At 32.5% G+C, this 23,791-nt stretch overlaps 1 protein-coding gene and 1 pseudogene across 1 annotated transcript; one reads left to right on the plus strand and one right to left on the minus strand.

Moving 5' to 3' along the window:
* LOC11445187 (3-ketoacyl-CoA synthase 2-like) lies at nucleotides 1-7,269 on the minus strand (annotated as a pseudogene).
* A 3,675-nt stretch (nucleotides 7,270-10,944) lies between these two features.
* On the plus strand, nucleotides 10,945-19,978 carry LOC11444136 (very-long-chain aldehyde decarbonylase CER1). Its single transcript, XM_003606146.4, has 10 exons — nucleotides 10,945-11,004; nucleotides 11,970-12,184; nucleotides 12,481-12,713; nucleotides 12,893-13,112; nucleotides 13,543-13,918; nucleotides 14,008-14,115; nucleotides 14,246-14,446; nucleotides 16,427-16,522; nucleotides 17,024-17,197; nucleotides 19,523-19,978. The coding sequence occupies exons 1-10, from the start codon at nucleotides 10,945-10,947 to the stop codon at nucleotides 19,685-19,687; spliced, it is 1,848 nt and encodes a 615-aa protein (XP_003606194.2). The 3' UTR covers nucleotides 19,688-19,978.
* Nucleotides 19,979-23,791: the final 3,813 nt, after the last annotated feature.

The following is a 23,791-nucleotide window of genomic DNA, read 5'->3' on the forward strand; positions in this document are numbered from 1 at the left end:
TCAAATTGAAACATCAAGAGGAAACTCACTTATCTCATCACTCCAAGGATTGATCTCTTTAATTGGATCAACATTCCTTAATGCACACCAAACAGGAGTGTTACACTTAAATCCAGACCCAAATGCAATTTGCCAAATCCTATCACCTTTTCATACTCTTCCTTTAGCTTCACAATATGCCAACTCATACCAAACAGAACTACTTGAAGTGTTACCATATCTATAAAGTGTCATCTTTGAAGGCTCTAATTGAAAATCACTTAACCCTAGCACTTTTTGTATCTCATCAAGAACCGCTTTTCCACCCGTATGAACACAAAAGTGGTCAAAACACAACTTAAAATCAGGTGTATAAATCATCACTTTGTTGTTAATGTACTTTCTGACAATAAAAGTTGAAACATATTTGAATTGTTCTGGTAATGGTAAAACAAATTTTCCAAGTGTTGGGATGTTGGCTTTAAGGGCAAAACCAGCTGAACTCATTAGGTCTTTTGAAAGTGATACTCCTGTGATTTTGTTTGTTTCATCTTCTTTTTGAAAGACTGAATTGTAACAAGTATCTTGCGAACCTTTGTGTGTACGAACAGTGTGTTTAAGGTGATATTTTGAACGGTGAGAATCGGTGGAAATGTTTGAGAGTAAGATGGCTGCACCACCTACACGAAAGAGACAATTTGAAACAAGCATTGATCTGTTGTTTCCTAAGTAATATCCACTGTTGATGTTTTCTGTGCTCACAATTAAGGCATATGAGTTTGCATGTACCTATAAAAATCAGAAATTGAATTCACAATATGAGCATGAGAGAACGTTATCATAAAATGGTTGTTCAAATATAATTTCTCAATTTAGAAAATGTTTCAATGTACCGCCAGTGTCAAGATTTTTTACATTTTCTACAAATCATAACTATAAATTTATCAAGAATACCTAACTTCAATCATATCTACCTCAATAAGGATCGTGGTGGTTGTGGTGTTTCGCGTTGGTGGTCTTGTAGCTTCAAACTTTTCTTGATTTGGTGGCAGACCCCCTCCGGGGTCACTATATGTTTGTTTTTTACTGTTGTTTGGATGGGTGGTTGTGGCTTTTGGGACTCGGTTTTGGTGTCGGATCGGTTTTGCGGATGAGAGTTATTTAATGGGGTGACTGGTGTTGTTTAGGTGAGGAGGCGGGTGTTTGTTTGGGTGATTTCCTTTGGAGGCATCCTCCGTTACACGGATCCATGTTCGTCGCCACTAGCTCTTGTTGGTGTTTTTGGGTTGTTAAGGTGTTTAGGGAATTTTGGGGGGTGCGTGTCTCGTTGAGATGAGCCTTTTCCTTTTGATTGTTTGTCGTTTGCACCACCGCATATCATGTTGTTTGTCTTGCTTATTTCGCGTTGATTTCCAGTGGGCCGGTTACTTTTGCTTCGAGATCGGGAGTCAGTGTCTAGCTGCAATCTTGTTTGGCTTGATATGATATTTCTCTGGTTGATCGGGGGTGAGGGGTGCCCTTCTGTTTTGGTCCTAAAGTCTGGTGGACCATTCCCTTTTATTCGAGATCAGGAGTCAGTTCTTTGGCTCAAGTTTAGTTTTGGGTTTTGTTGGTGTTCTTTCGGTGGATCGACGGTCGATAGATGGTGGAAGCTAAATGATATTTTGGATATGAACTTTTCGGATGTGGCTAAACTTTGGTGTTGAGGACTGAGAGTTTAATTTTGAGGAGTGTTCTTTGGGGGTGAGTAGTGACGACGGATGGTGTTGGATATTGCTTTTACAGTGGTCATTTTCGTGAAGACGTCTGTTTGAGGTACTGGTGACGTGTTTTTTGGTGGGTGTTATCTTTAGGATATTTTTATCATATTGTATTGGTATGTTATTTTTGTGAAATTGTACTATGATATGACAATAATGGAATTAGCTGTCTCTGCAAAAATTATTGATAACCGGTGATGACATATAACTATTTATGTTTTGAGTAAAAAGAAATATGACATATAACCATTAAACTCTAGAGGACTTGTATTTGTATGCCCTCAATTTCAAAAATTCATTATATATCTCATTCTATCTTCATCTTTATCTTCCTATCGTATCACTCTACTCTATTATTTTTTTCTCTTTAATTAGTTGTAAATTGAGATTTTTGTGTCTAAGAGTCATTTTCCTAAAATCTACTATTAAACTATTTTAAGGATTCCTAATTATGAATATGAGGGAAAAAGTGGAAGCAACAATTACTTTCATTATTTCTTTACTAAAATAACTCTAACTAATTTACATTTTTATTTTTCCAACCAACAATATGTACAATGGTCAAACTATTAATTAATTCTCTCTTTTTTTTTGTCTTAAATGAAGTGGTAATCCACTGAAATTAAACTCGCACATAATTGTGAGGTCCCGGGTTCGAACCCAGGTCACAACGTTCGGCCTTGCAATTTCTACATTTACCAGTTGAGCTAAGACTTCTAGACAATTAAATTCTCTCTTTAAGGGAACATTTATCAAAGAATACCGGTTGTTAAGAAATTTAATAATAATACAATTTTTCTTAATTTTTGTGATTTAGTGCATTAGATCTATCGGCCAAAAAAGTCCATGAGATCTTACATTTAGGGTGTGTTTGATTTGGAAAAAAAAGTGTGAGGAAAGATAATAAAAGGAAAGATTGTAGAAGGATTGAAAGTTAAGGGAAAGTGAGAAGAAAGTAGGATGATTTTTTAGTTGTTTGGTATTAGTGAAAGAGAATGGAAAGTGAGAAGAAAGAATGATGAATATTTTAAAAATGACATAAATATCCTTATAATATGATGAGTTGTATATTTATTTAGGCTAAAATATGCTTTTGGTCCTTGCAAATATAGCGAGTTTGAGTTTTGGTCCCTGGTAATTTTTTTTTTGAAATTCATCCCTGCAAAATTTTTTGTTTTTTAAAAAAGTCCTTGGCCCCACTTTACTGATGATTTGGCACATTTTTGCCTACGTGATATTTGTTGACTGTGCAAAAACGTACAGGTGGACCACAAGTGGCAATTGTCTTACTTTAAATATTTGAAAATCATTTTAATTATAATTAAATTTAGTTTTCAAAATTAAAAAAAAATAATTAAATTAAAAATTGAAGAATCAGCGTCGTTCTCTTCCTCTCTTCTTCTTCTCCAAACCTTTTTTTCTTCTTCTTCTACAACAACAACACTTTTCACCATCTTCACATTTTCTCGTTCATCATTTTCTTGCATAGCAACACCAACTAAACTTCTTTCCCCTATCTAAATTTTCCTTCACAGATTCAACACAACAACAACAACAACTCGAACTCAGATTCAACACGAAATTTGGGTTTAAATTCTACAGATTGGGTGATCGAATCTGGGTATGTGATGTTGAATCTATGTTTCACAAATCTGGGTGAATGAAGAATAAGAGACTGATGTTGAATCTGAGTTTGGTTTCTAGGGATTGGACGATGAAGATGGCAGAAACAATGAATCTAATTGTTGTTGTTTAGCCATTACATAATAACAAATATGATTACCCAAAGAAAGATGAAGGAGAAAAGAGGGAGAATGGGGTTCGATTGATTGAGGAGAATGGGGAAATGAGAAACCCTAAAAAAAATCCCTGAATTTTGTGTCGTTTTTGCCCAAGCTGTGACGCGGCGGCGGCGGCGTTACGACGACGTGTCTCTTCGATGGAGAAGACGAGGGAACCTGTTGGAGAAGAAGGGAAGAAGAGAGAACACGTTCAGATTTTCCCCTTTCCTTTTTTAATGTTATTTTGGTTTAATTAAAATAAAGGTTGTTTTAATCAATTAAAATTAAATGTTTTATTTTAATTTCAAAAATATATTTTTTGTTTTTTCAAAAAGGTTTTTAAATAATTAAACTGAAACAATTGCCACGTGGCTGCCTACTATACAAAGTTACACAGTCAGCGAATGCCACGTAGACAAAAATGCGTCAAATCATCAGCAAAGTAGAGTCAAGGACTATTTTAAAAAACAAAAAATTTTGTAGGGATGAATTTCAAATTTTTTTTATCAGGGACCAAAATCCAAACTCGTTATATTTGCAGGGACCAAAAGCATATTTTAGCCATTTATTTATTATTGTTAATAATATATATAAATGCATAAATATTAATAGGCCACTCAAAAACCAAAATTTCTTGAAAAAAAATTCTGAAAATGGCCTATTAGGGGTGTTTTCCGGAAAAAAAATATTTTACAAGGGTGCAAATCAAACCGAAAATTTTATAGGAGCGAAAACCGAAAATGACATATATTACAGGGGTGAAAAACACTATTAACCCTATTAATAATTTAACATATGTACATGATCATAAACATTTATTTATATATAGATTTTGAAAATACAAATATTCAGTAGCATCCCATATTTATTTATCAATTTTATAATTTATATAGTACTTTTATGTAGGTTTTATGGTTAATTTGGAGGGCGGTTAGACTTGTGGTTTTTAGTTTTTATTGATTTCTGGGGGCCTTAGTGGAGGTTGTTTTTTGGTTTGTTTTTACAAGTTTGCATTTGATGTATGAGTGTTTGTTTGAGTGTTCCGTGTATATTCGGCACACTTTTTTTTTGTATGTTGCTATTTAAGTATTTTAGCCTAACATTCCTTGTGCTAGATAGGATTCTTTACGTTTTGAATCAATTCCATTTTAACTTCTTCAAAAAAAAAAGTACTTTTATGTACACATATGGACAAAGGTGGAACAACACAAAATCAAGCCCTTTCCTCGCCCTTTCCGCACACCGGTGGAAGGAAATTTTTTTGCACGTGGGTCCCACAAATCTTTCTTTCCTTAGCTACTGTTCTTGAGAACCAAACTATAGAAAGTTTTTAGATTTGCGTGCTTTCTTTCCTTAAACTTTCATGTGAACCAAACACACCATTAGGGACAATGTGAGCAACTAATGTTTTCCTTCAAGAGGAATGCTATGGACCCTTTTTTTTAACACTCTCTTCAACGCTCATTATCTTATTGAATAAAACCATAACTCATCACTTTAAGTGGAACCCATTTTTAAAGTGTGAGACCTACTATGATTTAAACCAATTAGAAAGTGAGTGTGGAGAGTGTTGAAAAGATAGTGTTGCTAGCACTACTCTTTCTTTCAATTGTACCACCTTCAATTTATTTTTAATCATAACAATCAATTTTCATATTTCTTTTAAGGAATCAATCAATATTGTATTTTTGCAATATTACTCGGTAAACTTTTTCGTTACGAGATAATATTTCTAAATTTTTCAATTATTTCTTGGAGTAAACTCCTCCCAATGTCTCATGTTCGATTTAAGTATCTTAGCCTAACATTCCTTGTGCTAGATAGGATTCTTTACGTTTTGAATAAATTCCATTTTAACTTCTTCAAAAAAAAAAATAGTACTTTTATGTACACATATGGACAAAGGTGGAACAACACAAAATCAAGCCCTTTCCTCGCCCTTTCCGCATACTGGTGGAAGGAAAGTTTTTTACACGTGGGTCCCACAAATCTTTCTTTCCTTAGCTACTGTTCTTGAGAACCAAACTATAGAAAGTTTTTAGATTTGCGTGCTTTCCATCCATAGGCTTTCTTTCCTTAAACTTTTATGTGAACCAAACACACCATTAGGGACAATGTGAGCAACTAATGTTTTCCTTCAAGAGGAATGCTATGGACCCTTTTTTTAACACTATCTTCAACGCTCATTCTCTTATTGAATAAAACCATAACCCATCACTTTAAGTGAAACCCATTTTCAAAGTGTGAGATCTACTATGATTTAAACCAATTAGAAAGTGAGTGTTGGAGAGATTGTTAAAAAGATAGTGTTGCTAACACTACTATTTCTTTCAATTGTACCACCTTCAATTTATTTTTAATCATAACAATCAATTTTCATATTTCTTTTAAGGAATCAATCAATATTGTATTTTTGCAATATTACTCGGTAAACTTTTTCGTTACGAGATAATATTTCTAAATTTGTCAATTATTTCTTGGAGTAAACTCCTCTCAATCTCTCAGGTTCGATTTCCATTGATATCAATTCCAATGGATTAAGTCTATGTATGTTATATCTTTAAACATGGGGACTCCACAAGTAGGGGTGGGCAAAAAAACCAAGAACCAAACTGAACTGAACTGAACAAAAAAAAACTGAATCATATTACTAACAGTTTTGAAACTGAACTGAAATAGTTCAATTCGGTTCAAAACAGTTTAGTTCGATTCAAAACAGTTCGGTTAAGTTCGGAACAGTTCAGTTCAATTCGGTAACTAAAATTCGATTTCTTTTGTTTTTTTTTCATATTTTTTTCAAAGGTATCAATAATAACAGTTCGGAACAGTTCAGTTTGAAACAGTTCAGTTCAACTCAAAATGCAACTAGTTCAGTTCATTTTAGTTATTTTAAATTTAGCAAATATTTCAGTTTAGTTTGATTCACTTTTCAATATCATCAACCTTCATTTTTGTCTTCATCAAAAGCTCATCAATAGCACCAAAAATAACCGATTCTGTTTCTTTCCTTGCTTCAACAATTGAAGTATTTTGTGGTATTTTCAATAAGGACTCTGGCACATAAGTCTTATCACCAAATCCAGACCTATCCAAAATTTTCTTTTGGAAATCTATGCTCTCATCTTTAAAATTTCCTCCAGATTTTGTTTGTTTAATAAACAATTCCTTACTACAAATGCCGTTAGGAAAAGGTTTATAACATGCAAAGTCCACTAGATATACCTTTTTTGAGCATTTCTTTTGGTAAAATGTTACTATAAAGGCTATTGAGGCACACCACATTAAAAGTGAGAAAATATTACTATACTTGAATAATATTTGGGTATTTAGATAGTCTCTAATGATACAGAGGGTAGAAGACTTGGATTGAGCTAAGAAAAGGAATGACATTGAAAACACACTCATGATTTTCGATATGGCAATTGTTCCTGCCAAAGAGCTTTTCTATTTATAGAAGTTTGTTGTAACGAACAGGGATATCCATTTATCATAAAAAAATTGAGAAATCATATTTGTACAATTATTTTTTGACAATTTTTTCGTTCATACCTATATTATATTTTTACTTTCTCTTTTTGTTGTTTTAATTTTTTTTTTGGATAACAAGAGGGTCGAAGCCCGAAAGAAAGCAACTACCGCTTCACAAGACGCGGAGTTACAATACCAATAAAGTGTGCTAAATAAATAGAACTAATCTGAGCGGGACATTGCTCATACAAAATCAAAGAAAAACCACTTTCACAAGCCATATTCGCCATCACATCTGCACAAGCGTTGGCTTCTCTAAAGGAGTGACGAACTTGAACTTCCCAATCTTTGGTCGATCAACCGTCGAATATTATGCAGAAGAGTCAGACCAACCACAATACCACCTTGATCACGGGATATGGAAGAGACCACACTCGAAGAATCTATGTGAAGCTCCACTTTACGGTAACCATGAGAACGAGCCAACTTCAAACCTTCAAATCCATTATCCCTTATCACCTCTGAACACCCCTCCACAACCTGCATTTTGGCCACCTTTAGAAGCACCATCTGTGTTAAGTCGAATCCAGCCAAAATCCGGAGGCCACCACCGAATTTCTTCCAACTCTCTACTAACTGTTAAATTGCAGCATTTATACTAGAATGAGCTCCATAATTCAGGACTCTTTGATTAATCACCTGCCAAGGAGAAGCAGGTATCACAAATTCTTCATCATGAACTAGCTTGTTCCTCCAATACCAAAGAGTGTGACACGTCGTCGGCCAAAATTCTGCCCACCTCTTCCGGTTTAGATTCTGCTCTATCCAATCTCTCAAATCTGTAGTATAGAAATTGGTACGGAATTGTAATTCAAAAGAATTTAGCCACACCGCCTCTGCCAAAGGACAATCCCTTAGGACGTGCAAGGTTGTCTCGATGGCATCCCCACAATGATGATAGTAAGGATTCCCTATGTGCATACGGTTGAGCCTACTGCATGTCATTAGCCTATCATGTTTGATAAGCCAAACGAAACTTCGAACTCTTTCCGGAACATGAAGCTTCCACACTTGATCCCAACGATCTACAGCGTCACTCGTTTCAAAATTGCATAACACGTTATAACCATGAGCAACAAAAAATACCCTTATATTCCCGCCTGTACAAGCACTAATATCACCCCCTTGTTGTTTTAATTTTCGTGTCAATACCTAATTTTTTTTTGTAAATTAATGATTGTCACAAAAGTTGTCACAAAAATAGTTGTCTGAAATATGGAAGTTATAAGGATGAGTTCATATGTTTGTTACATAGCTAAAAAATTAATTCCATATAATGTATTATCTGGAATTAATAAAATAACTTCCTACTTTTCATTTTTTTATTCTCAAAGAAATGAGTGGGAATAAAATATCTCATTAAGGTGAGAATAAAACTTGAATAACTACCTAGTAACTAACCTTATACCTCATGTTTACAAAAATAATCAGAAAAATGTGGTTGACAAAAATAATCAGAAAATGCTAACAAATGTCCTTATGATAATAGTTAAGTAAATAAAAACTAAGGTAAATTAAAGAGTGTTATTAGAACCATAAACATTCATAAGCTATGGATTTGCTTTAGTTTTTTCTTTCTGGACTGGAAAACAACTTTAGTAAGGCCTACTTCCTACATTATAACAAGGATCATCCATTAAGGGGCATCTTGAGAGAGATTATGAGTGCTCTAAGCGTTAAATATGCTTGGATCTTATCCCAAAAGTTAGCTCAAAAGAGGAGGGGACTCAAGCATATTTATACAATCGACAGCCCGGAATCCTGAGCGATGTGGACTAACACTACTAGAAAAAGAAAAATTAGTGAGGGAATTTAGTGACGGAAAAAATGAAATTCCTCACAAATTTCATGGTCGCAAAATTTAGTGACGGAATTAGAGAGGGATTTTACGTTTTCCCTCACAAAATTTCCCTCATTAATTTTTGTTTTTTTAGTAGTGTAACAACAAACTACAAATAACTTTAAAACCAACTTTAACACCCACCCTCACGCCTAGCGTGGGCCTTGGTCGAATTCCCACATCGCAATCCTTAACTGGCTCTGATACCATGTTTAATTTGGAAAATATTGAACCATTTGTAAAGCGTTTTTTTTTTTGTTTTTTTAAGAAGCTAAACTAACCTCCTTAAATTGGCACCAGAGAGAATCGAACCTAAGACCTTGAGGAAGAGCACACTCCCAAGTCCCAAGCGAATACCACTAGGCCAATCCAAGTGGGTTTAAAACGTTTTTTTTCCTTTCTAAAGAACCAGTTTTAAAGAGTTGATGAAGACTCTTGTTGTTGCACCTGGTCCGCAAGAAGAATATGCACCGTCCGTTCCAGCATCATTAATATTAGCAGCCGGCATTAACATCATTAAGCCGCCGTGCCATCAATATTCTCAATGTTAACCGTGCAAAAGAGTCCTTCTTATTTTCAGTTTTCTATCCATTCTGAGTCTGACGTCTGAGTAGAACATCTTAGAAAAATTATATTCCTCTCATCCTTATATCCTTTTCTATTATTTCATTTAAAACATGGGAATATTAAATTTTTGGTCAAATACCATTTTTGGTCCTTAGTTTGACCGAATTCTCAAGTTAGTTTTTTAAGTTTCGAAATTTTCAATTAGATCATTTTAGTTTGACAGAATTCCGAAGTCCTTTAAGGTGCAAAGGATTCAAATAGGTCATTTTAGTTGATAAACTATTTCACCATTACCCCTGCTATCAGTTATAATTGACTGATGTTGATGTAGCCGTTAAGTTGTTGACTTGGATCATAATGTTGTCTTTTAAAAGCTCGAGGATGTCAAAACGTTACGTTTAATGGTCACAAATGATCATTTATAGTGCTAGAAAGACAACTATTTACAACAACAAATGCCTTTCTAGCACTCTTAAACGACATTTATAGTGCTGGATCTAGGGATGTAACGGTTCGGTTTGGATTGGTTTTTGGTCAAAAAAATGTCCGAACCAATGAAATCTTCATCGGTTCAGTTTGGTTCAGTTTTTACCGTTTTAAAAAAACAAACCGAACCAAACTAGTCGGTTTGGATCGGTTCGTATGATCGATTTTTTGAAAATACAATTAAAAAATCCATATTTTCACAAATTTGTATTTCACGCATACAACGTACTCAAATATTTCATAAAACTTTGGTTTCCATGTTCTCTATTTTTCAAACTACTTTGTATAACTAACATGAAAAAACTAAAAAGAGATGGACAATCTCAGCGGTGACGAGGAACGATGGGTTAGGTGAGACTGACGGCTAGTGTTCTTTTTTAGTAGAAACGAAATAGTGTGTAAGTGATTAGATGAGATGATGATGGGAGACCGTGAATAAATTAAGGAGTATTTTATGTTTGACTTTAATTTTGAGCTTAATCGTAAGTGTATGTGAGAAGGGATAATATTACTAAAATGAGAAGTGAGGTTAGCATCGGTTTGGTTCATCGGTTCTGTTTTTATAACAGATCATCGGCAGTTAACTGCCAAAATTTTCCTCGGGCGTTAACTGCAGCCGATTTTGAAGAAACTCATGAGTTAACTGCCGAAGAATATTTAGATAAATTACTCGTATTTTTCAGCCTTTGCATACGTGACAACAACAATTTTCATTTTGTTCATGGCTAGCTGATTTCTAAGCTAATTTTAGCTTAGAAAAGACACATAATATGAGGCTGTGAAAACAGTAATTGTTAATTATCTGAAATTATGAGAAAATTAAATGGTAGAGTAGGCTAAACCCCACATGCTGGCAGCCCATATTTATGAATGTCAATCTAATCTCATTAATATGTCAACTTGTGTTTGAAAGCAGTCCACTTCTAGGTGAACAATTAATTTGCCAAGTCAAGCACTATATAAATAGCATCCATAAGCTACGATCTCATCACAAATTCCTACAATGGCTTCCAAAGCGGGCATCCTTACAAACTGGCCTTGGAAACCTCTTGGGAGCTTGAAGGTTGTTTTAGTTTACTACTATTATCATTTATAACAATCTTTCTGTAAAAATGATATTGTCTTTTCATAATCTCTATTTGTTTCACTCCCCTCGACCCTTTCCACAAATTAATTTATGTGTCAAATATTTCCAATTATAACACCAATATATCATTTATTACTTTTTTGCAATCTCATCTAAACGCTCTTGAGTTATTACATTTAGTTTTTTTATTAAAGTGAATGTTAAGAAATACTTCATTTATTATTTGTTCATCTAAGCGATATACAAGTAATAAATGAAATATTTCCTCTCGACAAGAAAGTAATAGATGAAGTATACTCCCTGCAAAATGAAATATAAGTAAAAGTGGTAGTTGAAATGTCAATGTACGTTGTAAAAAATTTAATCCACATACATCAACTTTTAAACTATCTCTTTTGCTTATATTTCATTTCAGAGCAAGTACAATGCTATTTAGTGAGACCTAAAATATGGAAGAATTTTAGGTAATTTGTTCAAAAATCAATAAACATTAGCGGCTTAAATAAAATACATATAGAGTAAGAATTAGTTTGCGGGTATCACTTGCAAATTTGTTTATGTGGTTAATTCTAATTGGTTATAAGAGAAATTACCATAATTTTTCAAGAATAGCCTAGGAAAAACTAGGAAATTTAGTGTCAACAATAATACCTTATAATTGATTATTATAGTTTAAGCATTTATTTTTAAGCAATTTAAAGTATAAGTCATGCTAACTAGTGCCCCGAGACACCAGTTAAAAAAAATAAAAGTAAAAAAGTTTATATTGAAAAAAGTATTCTCTACACTTTTAAGAGTTTGACTCCACAAATTTCAAGATTTTTTTACTATATATAACTAGTGCCCTTGTTACTAGTTAGCATTTTCCTTAAAGTATTGATGTTGACTGACACTATTTTCTATCTTTTTCTTCTATTTCTTTCATGATTATGAACACTAAGTTCGTGATTCTAAGCCCGTGGATTGCTCATAGCATATACTCTTTTATATGGGTGGAACGAGACCCAACCTACTATCTCATATTCCCTTATATATTGGTCAGAATGCTACATAATCAGATATGGATTTCTATCTCACGCTACCAAACTGCTAAAGGAAAAAGAAGAATTGTTGACAAAGGCCTGGAATTCGACCAAGTCGACAGAGAAACCAATTGGTTCCTAAATTTCAATTTTGGCTTTAAATATTTAACTTTCCTAATTAACTAAATAAATGTTATATAATTAATAGGAATTAGGCTCATCTAAAGTGAGTTATACATATTGATACTATAAAAAATAAATGATTTATATTTTAATTGTGTATGATTTGTTATGGACATACATAAAAAAATTAAAGACTTGTTCACTTTATTCACTAAAGTGAGTTGCTCACTTAAAAATTGAATACTAATTTATTTCGAAGAATTAATCTAATCTAATTATTAAGATTTTCATTGTGTGACATTTGCAGGGATGATCAAATATTGTTCACTGCATTAATGTTTTATATACTTTACACGATATTTCCTATGGCTGCCAACTTACCATGGTGGAGAACAGATGGTGTGATTCTTACAGCTATCTTGCATGCTGGACCAGTGGAGTTCTTATACTATTGGCTACATAGAGCACTTCATCATCATTATCTATATTCTCGTTACCATTCTCACCATCATTCTTCAATTGTCACTGAACCTATCACTGGTATGAACTTTTTTCCTTTATTTATACATATATTGAAAATGCTAACCGGTGCTCTGAGACACTCTGGTTAAAGAATCAGTTATAATAGTATTTGTATTGGAACTTTTTTTCCTTTATACATTTTTCGTAAACCCTAATATAAAAAACTTATTGTTGGTGTTGTTGGTTTTTTATGACAGCGGTGACACATCCATTTGCTGAGATGTTGGCATATTTCACACTTTTTCTTATACCAATGTTGACAACATTGTTCATGAAAAAATCGAGTGTGGTTGCATTGTATGGTTATATCTTTTACATCGATTTTATGAACAACATGGGTCATTGCAATTTTGAGTTCTTTCCTAAGAAACTCTTCTCCTACTTTCCCCAATTGAAGTATCTCACATACACACCATCGTAAGTTTGCATTACAACTTTATTCTTAATTTTTCCAATTAATTAAAACAAAACATGACGCAAAACGGAAACAAGGGTTAGCAAGCGCTAAACCTAAAAGATAAACAGACAGTTTGCAAGCGACAAACCTATCAAACAAGGGTTTCCAGAATTCAATAGAATTGAGAGAAAAGTTCTAGAAAATACTGAAATATTAAAAGACGGTTTCAGGCCTTCAGATGACCTCGGATCAATCGGACACCGGATGCAAAATTTGCACCGTTCCGACTGAACCTTTCTTGTGCGCCACTTCGTCTTCGATTAGCGCTACCGGCTTGTCTACATCAAAACATGAAGTTCCTTAGTTATATTTTATTATTTAACATTTCTTTATTGCATGTTTTTATGGTAATAAGTTCAAAAGTGTTTCATACAAAGTTTGGTTTTACAGGTTTCACTCGCTGCATCACACAAAATTTAGGTCAAATTACTCACTCTTCATGCCTATATATGACCACATTTATGGTACTGTGGATACATCCTCAGATGCTACATATGAAGCTTGTTCGAAGAGACAAGAGGAGTCACCAGATGTGGTGCACTTAACACATTTAACAACACTTGATTCCATCTTTCAACTACGTTTAGGGCTTGCTTCCTTAGCCTCCAACCCTCAAACATCGAAATGGTATCTCAATTTAATGTGGCCTTTTACAATGTGCTCTATGCTTTTGACTTGGATTAGTGGAAGTGCCTTTGTTTTAGAAAGTAACTCCTTCAAAGATCTCAAGCTGCAGTGTTGGCTTATACCAAGATTTAAAACACAAGTATGATTTCTTTCTCCCATGAATTTCGAACTTTATATTCTTAAATCTATATATTGCCGAGACAATAATGGTTGGTTGCTTTTTTGTAGTATTTCTCAAAAAAACAAAGTATCAAAATAAACAAATTGATTGAAGAGACAATAATGATGGCTGATTTAAGTGGAGTAAAGGTGATAAGTCTAGGACTTTTAAATCAGGTAAATTAATACACCCCTTATTGGATTATTTATAATATGATATAATTGTATACGTGTGTGAGACATTTAGGGTTTTCAAACTTGGATAATTAAAATTAAAATTGGGATGTAATCTTTCATGAATGTGCAGAGACAGGAGTTTAGTGCACACTGCGCACTTTATATTGAAAGGCTTCAAAATCTGAAGATTAAAGTTGTAGATGGTAGTAGCTTAGTTGTTGCTACTGTGCTTAACAACATTCCCAATGGGACCAATCAAGTGCTACTCAGGGGAAAGTTTAATAAGGTTGCTTTGGCCATTACTAATGCTTTATGCAGTAAAAATGTACAGGTATGTGCGTACATACATAACTGTTATCTCCTTTATTTATAAGCTAAAATTGCAATATTCCATGAATGATAATCTAAAGCACAAGATAACCCTATTGTAGATTCCTTTGATCCTTTAACGTCGTATACGACAGCATATAACAAATTGATCCAACAACAAATAGGTTGGATAGTTCAAACGATTTGAACTAAGGGTTAAAGAAGATTAAGGTCCTGAATTCAAATTCAAATGAAACAGTAAAATATTAATCTAACAATCAATTATCAATATTTTGTTGGAAAAATTAGGTCTTAAGCATATTTCATAAAACATGTTCAATAACTATAAATCAATAACGGAAGCAAACAAAATATTGAACGTAATTATCATCGGATCTACAACATGCTTGATTAATCAAGCATATTAAGAATTCGGGTATTATGAATACTGAACAAAGCTTTGATGACAGACATTTCAACAGCAATGATCACCAAAGAGAGAAGATGATCTGAAACACACAATATCAGCAGCTGATTTGGTTCGTTCTCAACCGGTACCATTATGCCTCAATTTCTCTTGGGATGAGGAGAAGAGAGAGTTTGCCTTGTGATGTATTGAGACTATAGTCTCTTTTATATTGGATGGTCAGTAGGGTTTCTCATTATTTCGTTAATGGGTCATCCAGACATCCACTGCTTGAGTTCATATCAATTAATTAAATATTCAATTAATTATTTTATTATAAATTTAACAGTCTTATTATTTAATTTGATCACTAATCAATTAAGACACACAATCGATAAATAGCTAATTATATAATTATTATTACGATAAATAGCTAATTATATAATTATTATTACGATATTTGCCCACAATAATGATATCGAAATATAATTAAATAATAAAATACTCCAAAATATTTTTCATTCAAAAACGAAATACAGTAAACCGCCATAAGTGGCTGTAGAGAACCAACCCAATGCAACAATGGACAACCAGTAAACTCCATTTTGTTTTCATATTTTTTACCAATATCTTTTAATGTTAAATATGATGGGTGACCCAAAAAATAGGCCCCAATACCATCTGGTAATTAAAACGAAATTGTTCATATATCTAAACCTTGTGTGATTTAATCTTAAAACTGTTCATATATCTAGTTCATATGTCTGACTTCTTAGTAAAAAAAAAATTCTAACTTCATTTCTTTTTAGCGTGGTATTTGAATTTTTTTCATAATTAACACCCCTTCAGTCTTGTGCGTGGATGACCTAATAGATAGTCTATAATATCATATTGTAAAACAAATTTGTAATTTAAATGATATTTTTCTTTATAAAATCTTTTGTAATATCATATTGTAAAACTCTTTCTTTATTAAATGTTCTCTATACTATCGTATTGTAAAACAAAGTTGTAATTTAAATGATATATTTTTGAAGTAAACAGTGCATCTGCATCTCAAAGCACTTCCCGTAAATGACAAAACACTCTTGAATCACCTCACAACAAAAGGCCACATTCTATCATCGAAAAGCCACATTCACGTAACGTACCATCGTAGATCATACTTTTTTTTTGTTTTTTTTAAATAGCTTAGTGGTTAAGGTTCGAACCTCAGCCTCAGCACATATTGTACATTATCCCTTATCAAATGAGTTAATCTCATTGAAATACATATAGTATTATTGAATAATGTTCATTTCCGATCGAGCATAAGATATTCATAGAATGGAGACACAAAATGTACGACTCTACACTGTACAATAGTACCTAAATTAAATCAATATGCTCAGCATAACCATCTAACTGAATTAAGGGGGAAAATACATCTCAATTCTCATAATATAACATTAACAAAGTTTATGATCATTAAGAAACACAATACTAGAATTCAAATTCATGTTATGTTACAGATTCATTGTCAAATTGACCCAAAATGTTCAATGTGACTTATCTGTTAGAGTTTAATTTTATTCTAATTGAGTAAATTGCAAACAGGTGACTGTATTATATAGGGATGAGCTGAAAGAGCTTGAACGAAGGGTCACCGTGTCCAATGGAAGCTTGGCTCTATCACAAATCAATACTTCAAAGGTTGATTTATTGTTTTAAACAATCATTGGACTTTCATGTTAACTAATGTCAAGATTTTCATTTGTCAACTTAATCTTAACATATTATTTCTCCGTCCCAAAATAATTGAGTCATTTGCAAAAAAAAAAATATAATATTGTTTTAAAATAAATGACCTATTTCACTTTTCAATACAATATCAATTACTTTTTTCAATTATAACTTTGATTAATACGTATTTCATCACTTCCAATTCAACATATTTTACTTTGCATTTTTTGTGATAATGAATGCACAAATACTTAACAAAAACACTCAAAATCATTTTGTTCTCTTTCACTTATATATTTTTCTTAATATGTGCGAAATGAACAAAACTTGGAAGTTATTTTGAGACGAAAGGAGTATGATCTATATTTTTGATAAATGAAATATTAAATCTTGCTTTTGTGTTTTCTTCTCAATTTGTTATGCAAGGAGGAACCTTATTACTTGATATTTCTAACATTATAAATCTAACAGATATGGTTAGTTGGAGATGATTGGGATGAAGATGAGCAAATGCAAGCATCAGAAGGATCATTGTTCATACCTTTTTCTCATTTTCCTCCAAAGAAAATGCGAAAAGGTTGCTTCTACCACTATACACCAGCAATGATAACTCCCACTGCACTTATAAACTTGCATTCCTGTGAGGTTGGTTGTTATCAGAATTTTATAATCTTCAATATATAATTTTTTTTGTTGTCAAGTATAGCCTAGTGGCTAGAGAAATTCACCTTAAAGATAAAGAAGTGAAGTGTCTGGGGTTCGAACCCGGCCCCTACACATATTGTGCAGGCCTTATCAAATTAGTTAAGCTCATGGGGACTAATCTTCAATATATTTACTGTTGTATATTGAAGATTAGTTATACAACAGTAAATATACTGTCGTATAACTAATTAATGAGATTTGAGATAATCTCTACGATAAATTATATGCATATTAGATAGAACCGTCAAATTGGATGGTCGATCTAAGACGCCTAAAGGCCCAACTAAAGATAATGGGCTAAATCAAGTCTACCTACTTGTTAGAAAATTGCTCTTCTTATTTATGAAATTGCTCAAAAATTATATGAATGGCTACCACTCGACCTCTCCAGCAACAGTTAACTGTCGTTAGACACTTTTAAAATTGGTTAAATCAACTTAAAAAGTGATTGAACCAATCTTAAAAGTGTCCAACGACAGTTAACTGTCGATGGAAAGGCTGAGCCACAATTAACTACCTCTGGTGTATTTTTTGAGCAATTTTATAAGTGAGAAGAGTAAAATCCTACTTGTTATTGTAATGCACATTAATTTTAGGGTTAAATATGTTTTTGGTCCCTATAAATATATCAACTTTTCGTTTTAGTCCCTCTAAAATTTTCCTTCGATTTTTTGTCCCTATAAAATTTTCAATCTTCACTTTTGGTCCCTCTTTTAAAGTAAACTCATATGTAGAATTCATATTATTTAATGAAATTTTCCAGAAAAATTCAAAATATTATAATAATCACTCCAAAAAAAATTCAGAATTTTTGAACAAAACATGAATTTTTATATCTTTTATGGTTAAAAATTCATATTTAATTTTTGTTTTGTTAAAAAATTCTAATTTTTTAAAGGAAATTTTTTTTAGAATATTTTACATATTTCTGCTTAATTTCATTAAAAAATACAAAATTTAAATAAAAAATAGGGACCAAAAGTAGTGATTGAAAATTTTATAGGGACTAAATGTTGAAGAATAATTTTAGAGGGACTAAATCGAAAAATTGACATATTTATATGGATCAAAAACATATTTAACCCTTAATTTTAATTTGAGCACTATGAGCTAATGGGTCAATCTGATCCATTTCATTTTAATCTTTTTCTTTAACTTTTTGGGTTTATTCACTATTTTTTTTTATATCACATTTATATATTAGTTTTTCACAATTATCTATTTGATATTATATGGTTGGATGAAATTGTAATTATTTATTATTTTTGCATTAACATTGACTATCAAATAAATTCAGGTTGTATCCCTTTAATTAATTGAACAAACCTAATAATTTATATCTTCTTAATATTTTAAAAGCATTTTTATTAATTTTTAAATTTTGTTTTAGAAAAATGTGTATAATTTTCATTAAATTTACATATTTATATATGAGGAAGGGTCAAATTGTTTTCTTGATTTGTGGTACTCCTTGTACTTGGATTCAAGTTGTTTTTGCTATTTCAAAAAAGGGATCAAATTTTATCGGTGTAATATTATTCAAATGTTCCACGACCCAATAACTTTTTCACAAATACAAATTTTACAAAATTCACCATTGGATAGAAGCTTTATACTTACATATAATTTATTTAAAGTACTTTGATTTGATGTGTTATTGAAATATAATAAAATGAATGTCTTATTGCCGCTAATTTTTCTGAGATATCAAATTACATTAGGTTTATGTAAAGTTTTACATAATATAAACTTTTAATATCGAAATGTTATATAATAGTTCGATAAAAATTAAGCAAACAAATAATGCTTCGTTCCATCTCTCAAAAAATAAAATAATGGTTCGTTCCAAAATAATATAAAGATTCATTGGACTCAACCGGATCGAAAGTAGCTTAACAAATAATTTTTTTTTGAGGGAAGCTTAACAATAATTGAAGTGTGATTTTCAGATATACTAACTCAATTTTTGTGAAAACAATTGTATAGAATCGCCATTATTCAGCTGAAAATTAGGATTGTTGAAAAACCAAAATTTCCGAATGTTTTGATTTAGACATATTAAACAATGAATTAAAACAACTTAATATTTGTTTCACATGTTATAATCTTTCTTTTTTGGTGAACCACTATGATATAATATCTTATATTAAAAACTTTTTGTAAAATAATTTGATCACATAATTTTTGATTTTGTGGTGATATATCTATAACATCAAATTGGAATTTTAACATATTAATCAATGTCTTTCTATTAATGTACAACAGAATTGGCTTCCAAGAAGAGTCATGAGTGCTTGGCGTATTGCTGGAATAATTCATGCCTTAGAAAGATGGAATGTTCATGAGTGTGGTGACACTGTATTTGACATTGAGAAAGTATGGGAAGCAAGTATTCGCCATGGTTTCCTACCCCTTAAGATTCCAAACTAATCAGACAAGTTTGGATAAACAGCATACTTAAGCATTTATAACATAACTGTTTATCAAAAAAGTGTTGTATAAGCTATTTCTATAATAAAAGTTAAAATAAAGTCAACCTGTTTTCATAGAAATTATAAGTTGATTTCATAAAGTACAGACATGTCATAAGCTATTTCAAATAAGTCATTCCAAATAAGTTCCTTAATAATGAGTTCTCATTATTAATGCTTCTTTTTTGGCTAGGGTTACAACTCTTGTAAAATTATGTTGTTTGCGGTTCGTCAAAATCATAATAAAAATGGTTAGTTTCTATTTATACAAATGTACTCAATTTATTTATTGATTTTATCGAAGTTAATTTCAAGTATCGTTGTTCACGCTACAAGGGGACCTCCATGGGCATTGCATTATGTATATTGAGAAATAAATACAAAACCATGTTTTTCTTTGGAGGCCTAGGGTTTCTCTGCCACCCCTTTGTGATAGTGTGTTTGTCGATTCGATTGAATCTCTATCAATCTTGATCGTTTTATTATTCATTGAATAATAAAAGGCTAAGTTTATAGACTTAGCACTGCAGCTACTGACTAGCAAAAAACTAGGAAACTAACCCACACTAACAACCTATCCTAAACGTGGGCAAAAGGATTTTTATTTTTTATTTTTTTGAAGAAATGGGCAAAAGGATAGAAACAACAAAACAGAAAAGTGATTTTATTTATTCTAAATAAACATTCACTCATTCAACAAGATAGGAAGTGCTCTTCCTATCATCAAGATCTCCTGCATAATCACTATCAGTATAGGAAACTAATTCTTCATTTACTCCTGCCTTGTAGAAAATTCCCAGACTTTGAGTGCCTTGTAAATATCTCAAAATATGCTTTGCTGCCAAAAAATGACTCTCATTTGAATCCTCCATAAAGTGACTTATCAAGCTGATAGAATATGCAATATATGGTCTTGTAGTTGTAAGGTACATGAGACTTCCCACTAGCTCCTTAAATAGAGTGTTATCAACTTCCACTCCTTTGTCTGATTTTAGCAATCTGCTACCTGAAACTATGGGAGTCTTCCCTGAATTACAATCAAACATATCAACTTTTTCCAGCATATCCTTAATATACTTCTTTTGCCCAATGAAAATGCCATTGCAACCTTGCAAGACATCAATGCCCAAAAAATATCTCATCTTGCCTAAGTTAGTCATTGCAAATTCTTTCATCATCATAGTGTTGAACTCTTGAAACATGACTTCATCATTACGAATATATATAAGATCATCTACAAAAACACACACAACTAAAATTTCACGTTGTGTGTGTTTTTAAAGGCACGCGTTAGCTTTCCCTAAAAAAAATGTTTAAGATTGCACTGAATATTGAAATGATCATTTAATTTTGTACAAATTTTTATTATAAATGAATCATTTATAGCAAAAAAGAAATACTTCCTCTGTTTCACAATAATTCTCCATTTTGAAGAAATTATACATACCAAGAAATCAAATAAATGTTGTCATTTTTTATGAAATTCTTTGTGTTTTTTCTATAATATCCTTACTCATTTATTATTTCATTCTATTATTTCTCTCTCTACAATAAATAAGTAAGGGTGTTATTGATAAACCAATAATTAATGTTGCATTGAAACTTGAAAGTGACAAGTAAAGTGAAACAAAATTATTCTCTAAAATAGACAAGTATTGTGATACGGATGGAGTACTAATGAATAAATTTTTTGCTTAATTGCACTTTTGGACCCCTAACTTTCCAAAAGTTGTGGTTACGGACCCCTAACTAATTTAAATACAAAACAGACCCCTATGTTTGGATTCTGTTAGTTTTGGACCCCCAGACCATTTTTTGACTTTTCGTTGCTGACGTGGCACCCACATCCCATTAGTGAGGTGCCACGTGTATTTTTTTTCTTTGTTTTTTAAATTCGTCCTGTTATTTTTAATTTAAAAAAAAATAAAAAAAAATAAAAAAAGGAAAAAGGAAATAGAAAGACTGGTCACGTGAGTTAGAAACAAAAGTTAGAAACTTTTGTTAATTTCGGACCCCTTTGTTTCATCTTCTCACCATCTTTTCCATTGTTCTCTTTTCTCCATTGTTCTCCACCTCTCATCTTCTCCATTGTTCTCTTTTTCTCCATTTCCAAAAAACGATCGATTGTTTGAGTTCGATCGTTTGAGTTCCTAATTTCGGTTATCAGGCACGTAATTCGAGTTCCGAATCTAGGGTTTGTGTTACTATTTTCGGAGGAAATAAAGTTGGTGGATAAAGGGTTGAATGGAAATGACACTGGTGAAAGCTCTGGTCCTCGACAAGAGAAGAAGATTCCAGACAAGAATACCTTAAAGTAAGATTCGTTTTTGTCTTTGCTTGAATATAGGGTTCTCTTTTTTGGTTGTTGTGTGATGTTTGCTGCATATAATATTGTAACTAGGGTCGTTTTTTTGTTGTTGTTGTTGTGTTATGTGATAAATGTAGCTTGAAATTAGGGTAGAAATACTATAGAAATACTTTGTACATATGCTTTGTATAAATACTTGATTGTTCTACATTATACTGTATTAATACAATTTTTATGTAGAAATACTTTATACTTTGTACACATACTTTGTAGAAATACTCTTGTACACATACTATTGCACTTATACTACTGATTTTGATAAGGTTGGTGATTCTATTGAATACAATAAGAATGTCATTTAAGGGCCTTTTGTAACTTAGCTAATATTATATTCCTTGCAGGGCTACTGAGGACCACCCACCGAAGTCATTGAAGATAAGGTTTAGATACAATGGTTACTTTAGTGGGGATCCTGAGTTGGAATACAAAAGGGGTGATACCTATGAGTATGGGGGCACGTGGAACTTAGGTGAAGTTAACCTAATTAACTTGGACAAGCTGGTGAGAGAGATAGGTGTAAAGGGGAACTATACTGTCTGGTATGTTGTGGTTGGTGGACAGCTGAAAGATGGTCTTAGAGCAATTAAGACTCTTAGGGATATGGTAAGGTTCATAAGTGAGTATAAGGATGAACAGAGTGTGACTTTTTACTTGGAACATCTTGATGTAGCTGACCTTGATACAAGATATGAGGATGAGGAGCATTCATATTCCCCTTTTGAATCTGAAAGTGGAACAGATCCTGAGTTTGTAGCAGTTGAAGGTGATGAATCTGAAAGTGTTGATGGGGTGTCTCTAAATGATAGTGACTATGATGAGGGCTTTGACTGGACAGATGTGTTGCCTGACCAACTAATAAATCCTGCACCTGTGGTTACTTCAGATGTTCAAGCTTTGGTGGCTTCTGAAAGATCAAAGATTCCTGATGCAACAAGACTTGAAGATTTTGATGATGAGAATGGAGATTCATCTGATTTAGATAGCATATGCTCTTCTAATGAGGATACTGGCCCTGGTAAGCAAAAATTACATAAGTTCAAGTTGTCTGATGAAATTAAATTTTGAAGGGACAAGTATTCTCAAGTTCTGAACTAATTAGGACATCTGTTAGAGAGTTTGCATTGCAACAAAGGAAAAATATTTATGTTCAGAAAAGTGACTGGAATAGAGTTGTGGTTAAGTGTGCTGAGGGTTGTCCATTTTACATGAGGTTTAGCAAGGCTCCACCTAAAACATACTTTGTTTTAATTACTTATTGTCCTGATCATAAGTGTCATTGCGGTGGGAGAACTAGATTGATTAGAACTTCTTTGTTGGCTAAGAAGTTGATACCACTCCTAAAACTCACACCTCATATGAGGATAAAGAAACTGAAGGACGCTTGTAAAGAAAGGTGGGGGGTGATGTTAAGTAGCTATCAATTATATAGGGCTAAGAAGAAGGCTTTAGAACTTATCCATGGTGCCATAGATGAACAATATGCATATCTGTGAAACTATGCTGAGGAATTGTTGAGGAGCAATCCTGGTAGTAGTGTTTTGATTAAGTGTAAAGATAGTGATGTTGGTCCTGTTTTCCAGAGAATATATGTGTGCTTTTACGCTTGCAAGAGGGCATTTGCAACTACTTGTAGACCATTAATTGGTCTAGATGGGTGTTTTCTGAAAGGAAGAGATGGAGGACACTTATTAGCAG

Source organism: Medicago truncatula, chromosome 4 (genome assembly GCF_003473485.1).
Source record: "Medicago truncatula cultivar Jemalong A17 chromosome 4, MtrunA17r5.0-ANR, whole genome shotgun sequence".
In the NCBI taxonomy this organism is placed as follows: domain Eukaryota; kingdom Viridiplantae; phylum Streptophyta; class Magnoliopsida; order Fabales; family Fabaceae; genus Medicago; species Medicago truncatula.

Bases quoted from the DNA above. Each gene is read 5' to 3' on its own strand.
- LOC11444136 (XM_003606146.4), top strand. From the start codon at position 10,945: ATGGCTTCCAAAGCGGGCATCCTTACAAACTGGCCTTGGAAACCTCTT. The intron at 14,447-16,426 runs GTATGTGCGTAC...AATTGCAAACAG, and splicing joins TATGCAGTAAAAATGTACAG to GTGACTGTATTATATAGGGA. The intron at 17,198-19,522 runs GTTGGTTGTTAT...AATGTACAACAG, and splicing joins TAAACTTGCATTCCTGTGAG to AATTGGCTTCCAAGAAGAGT.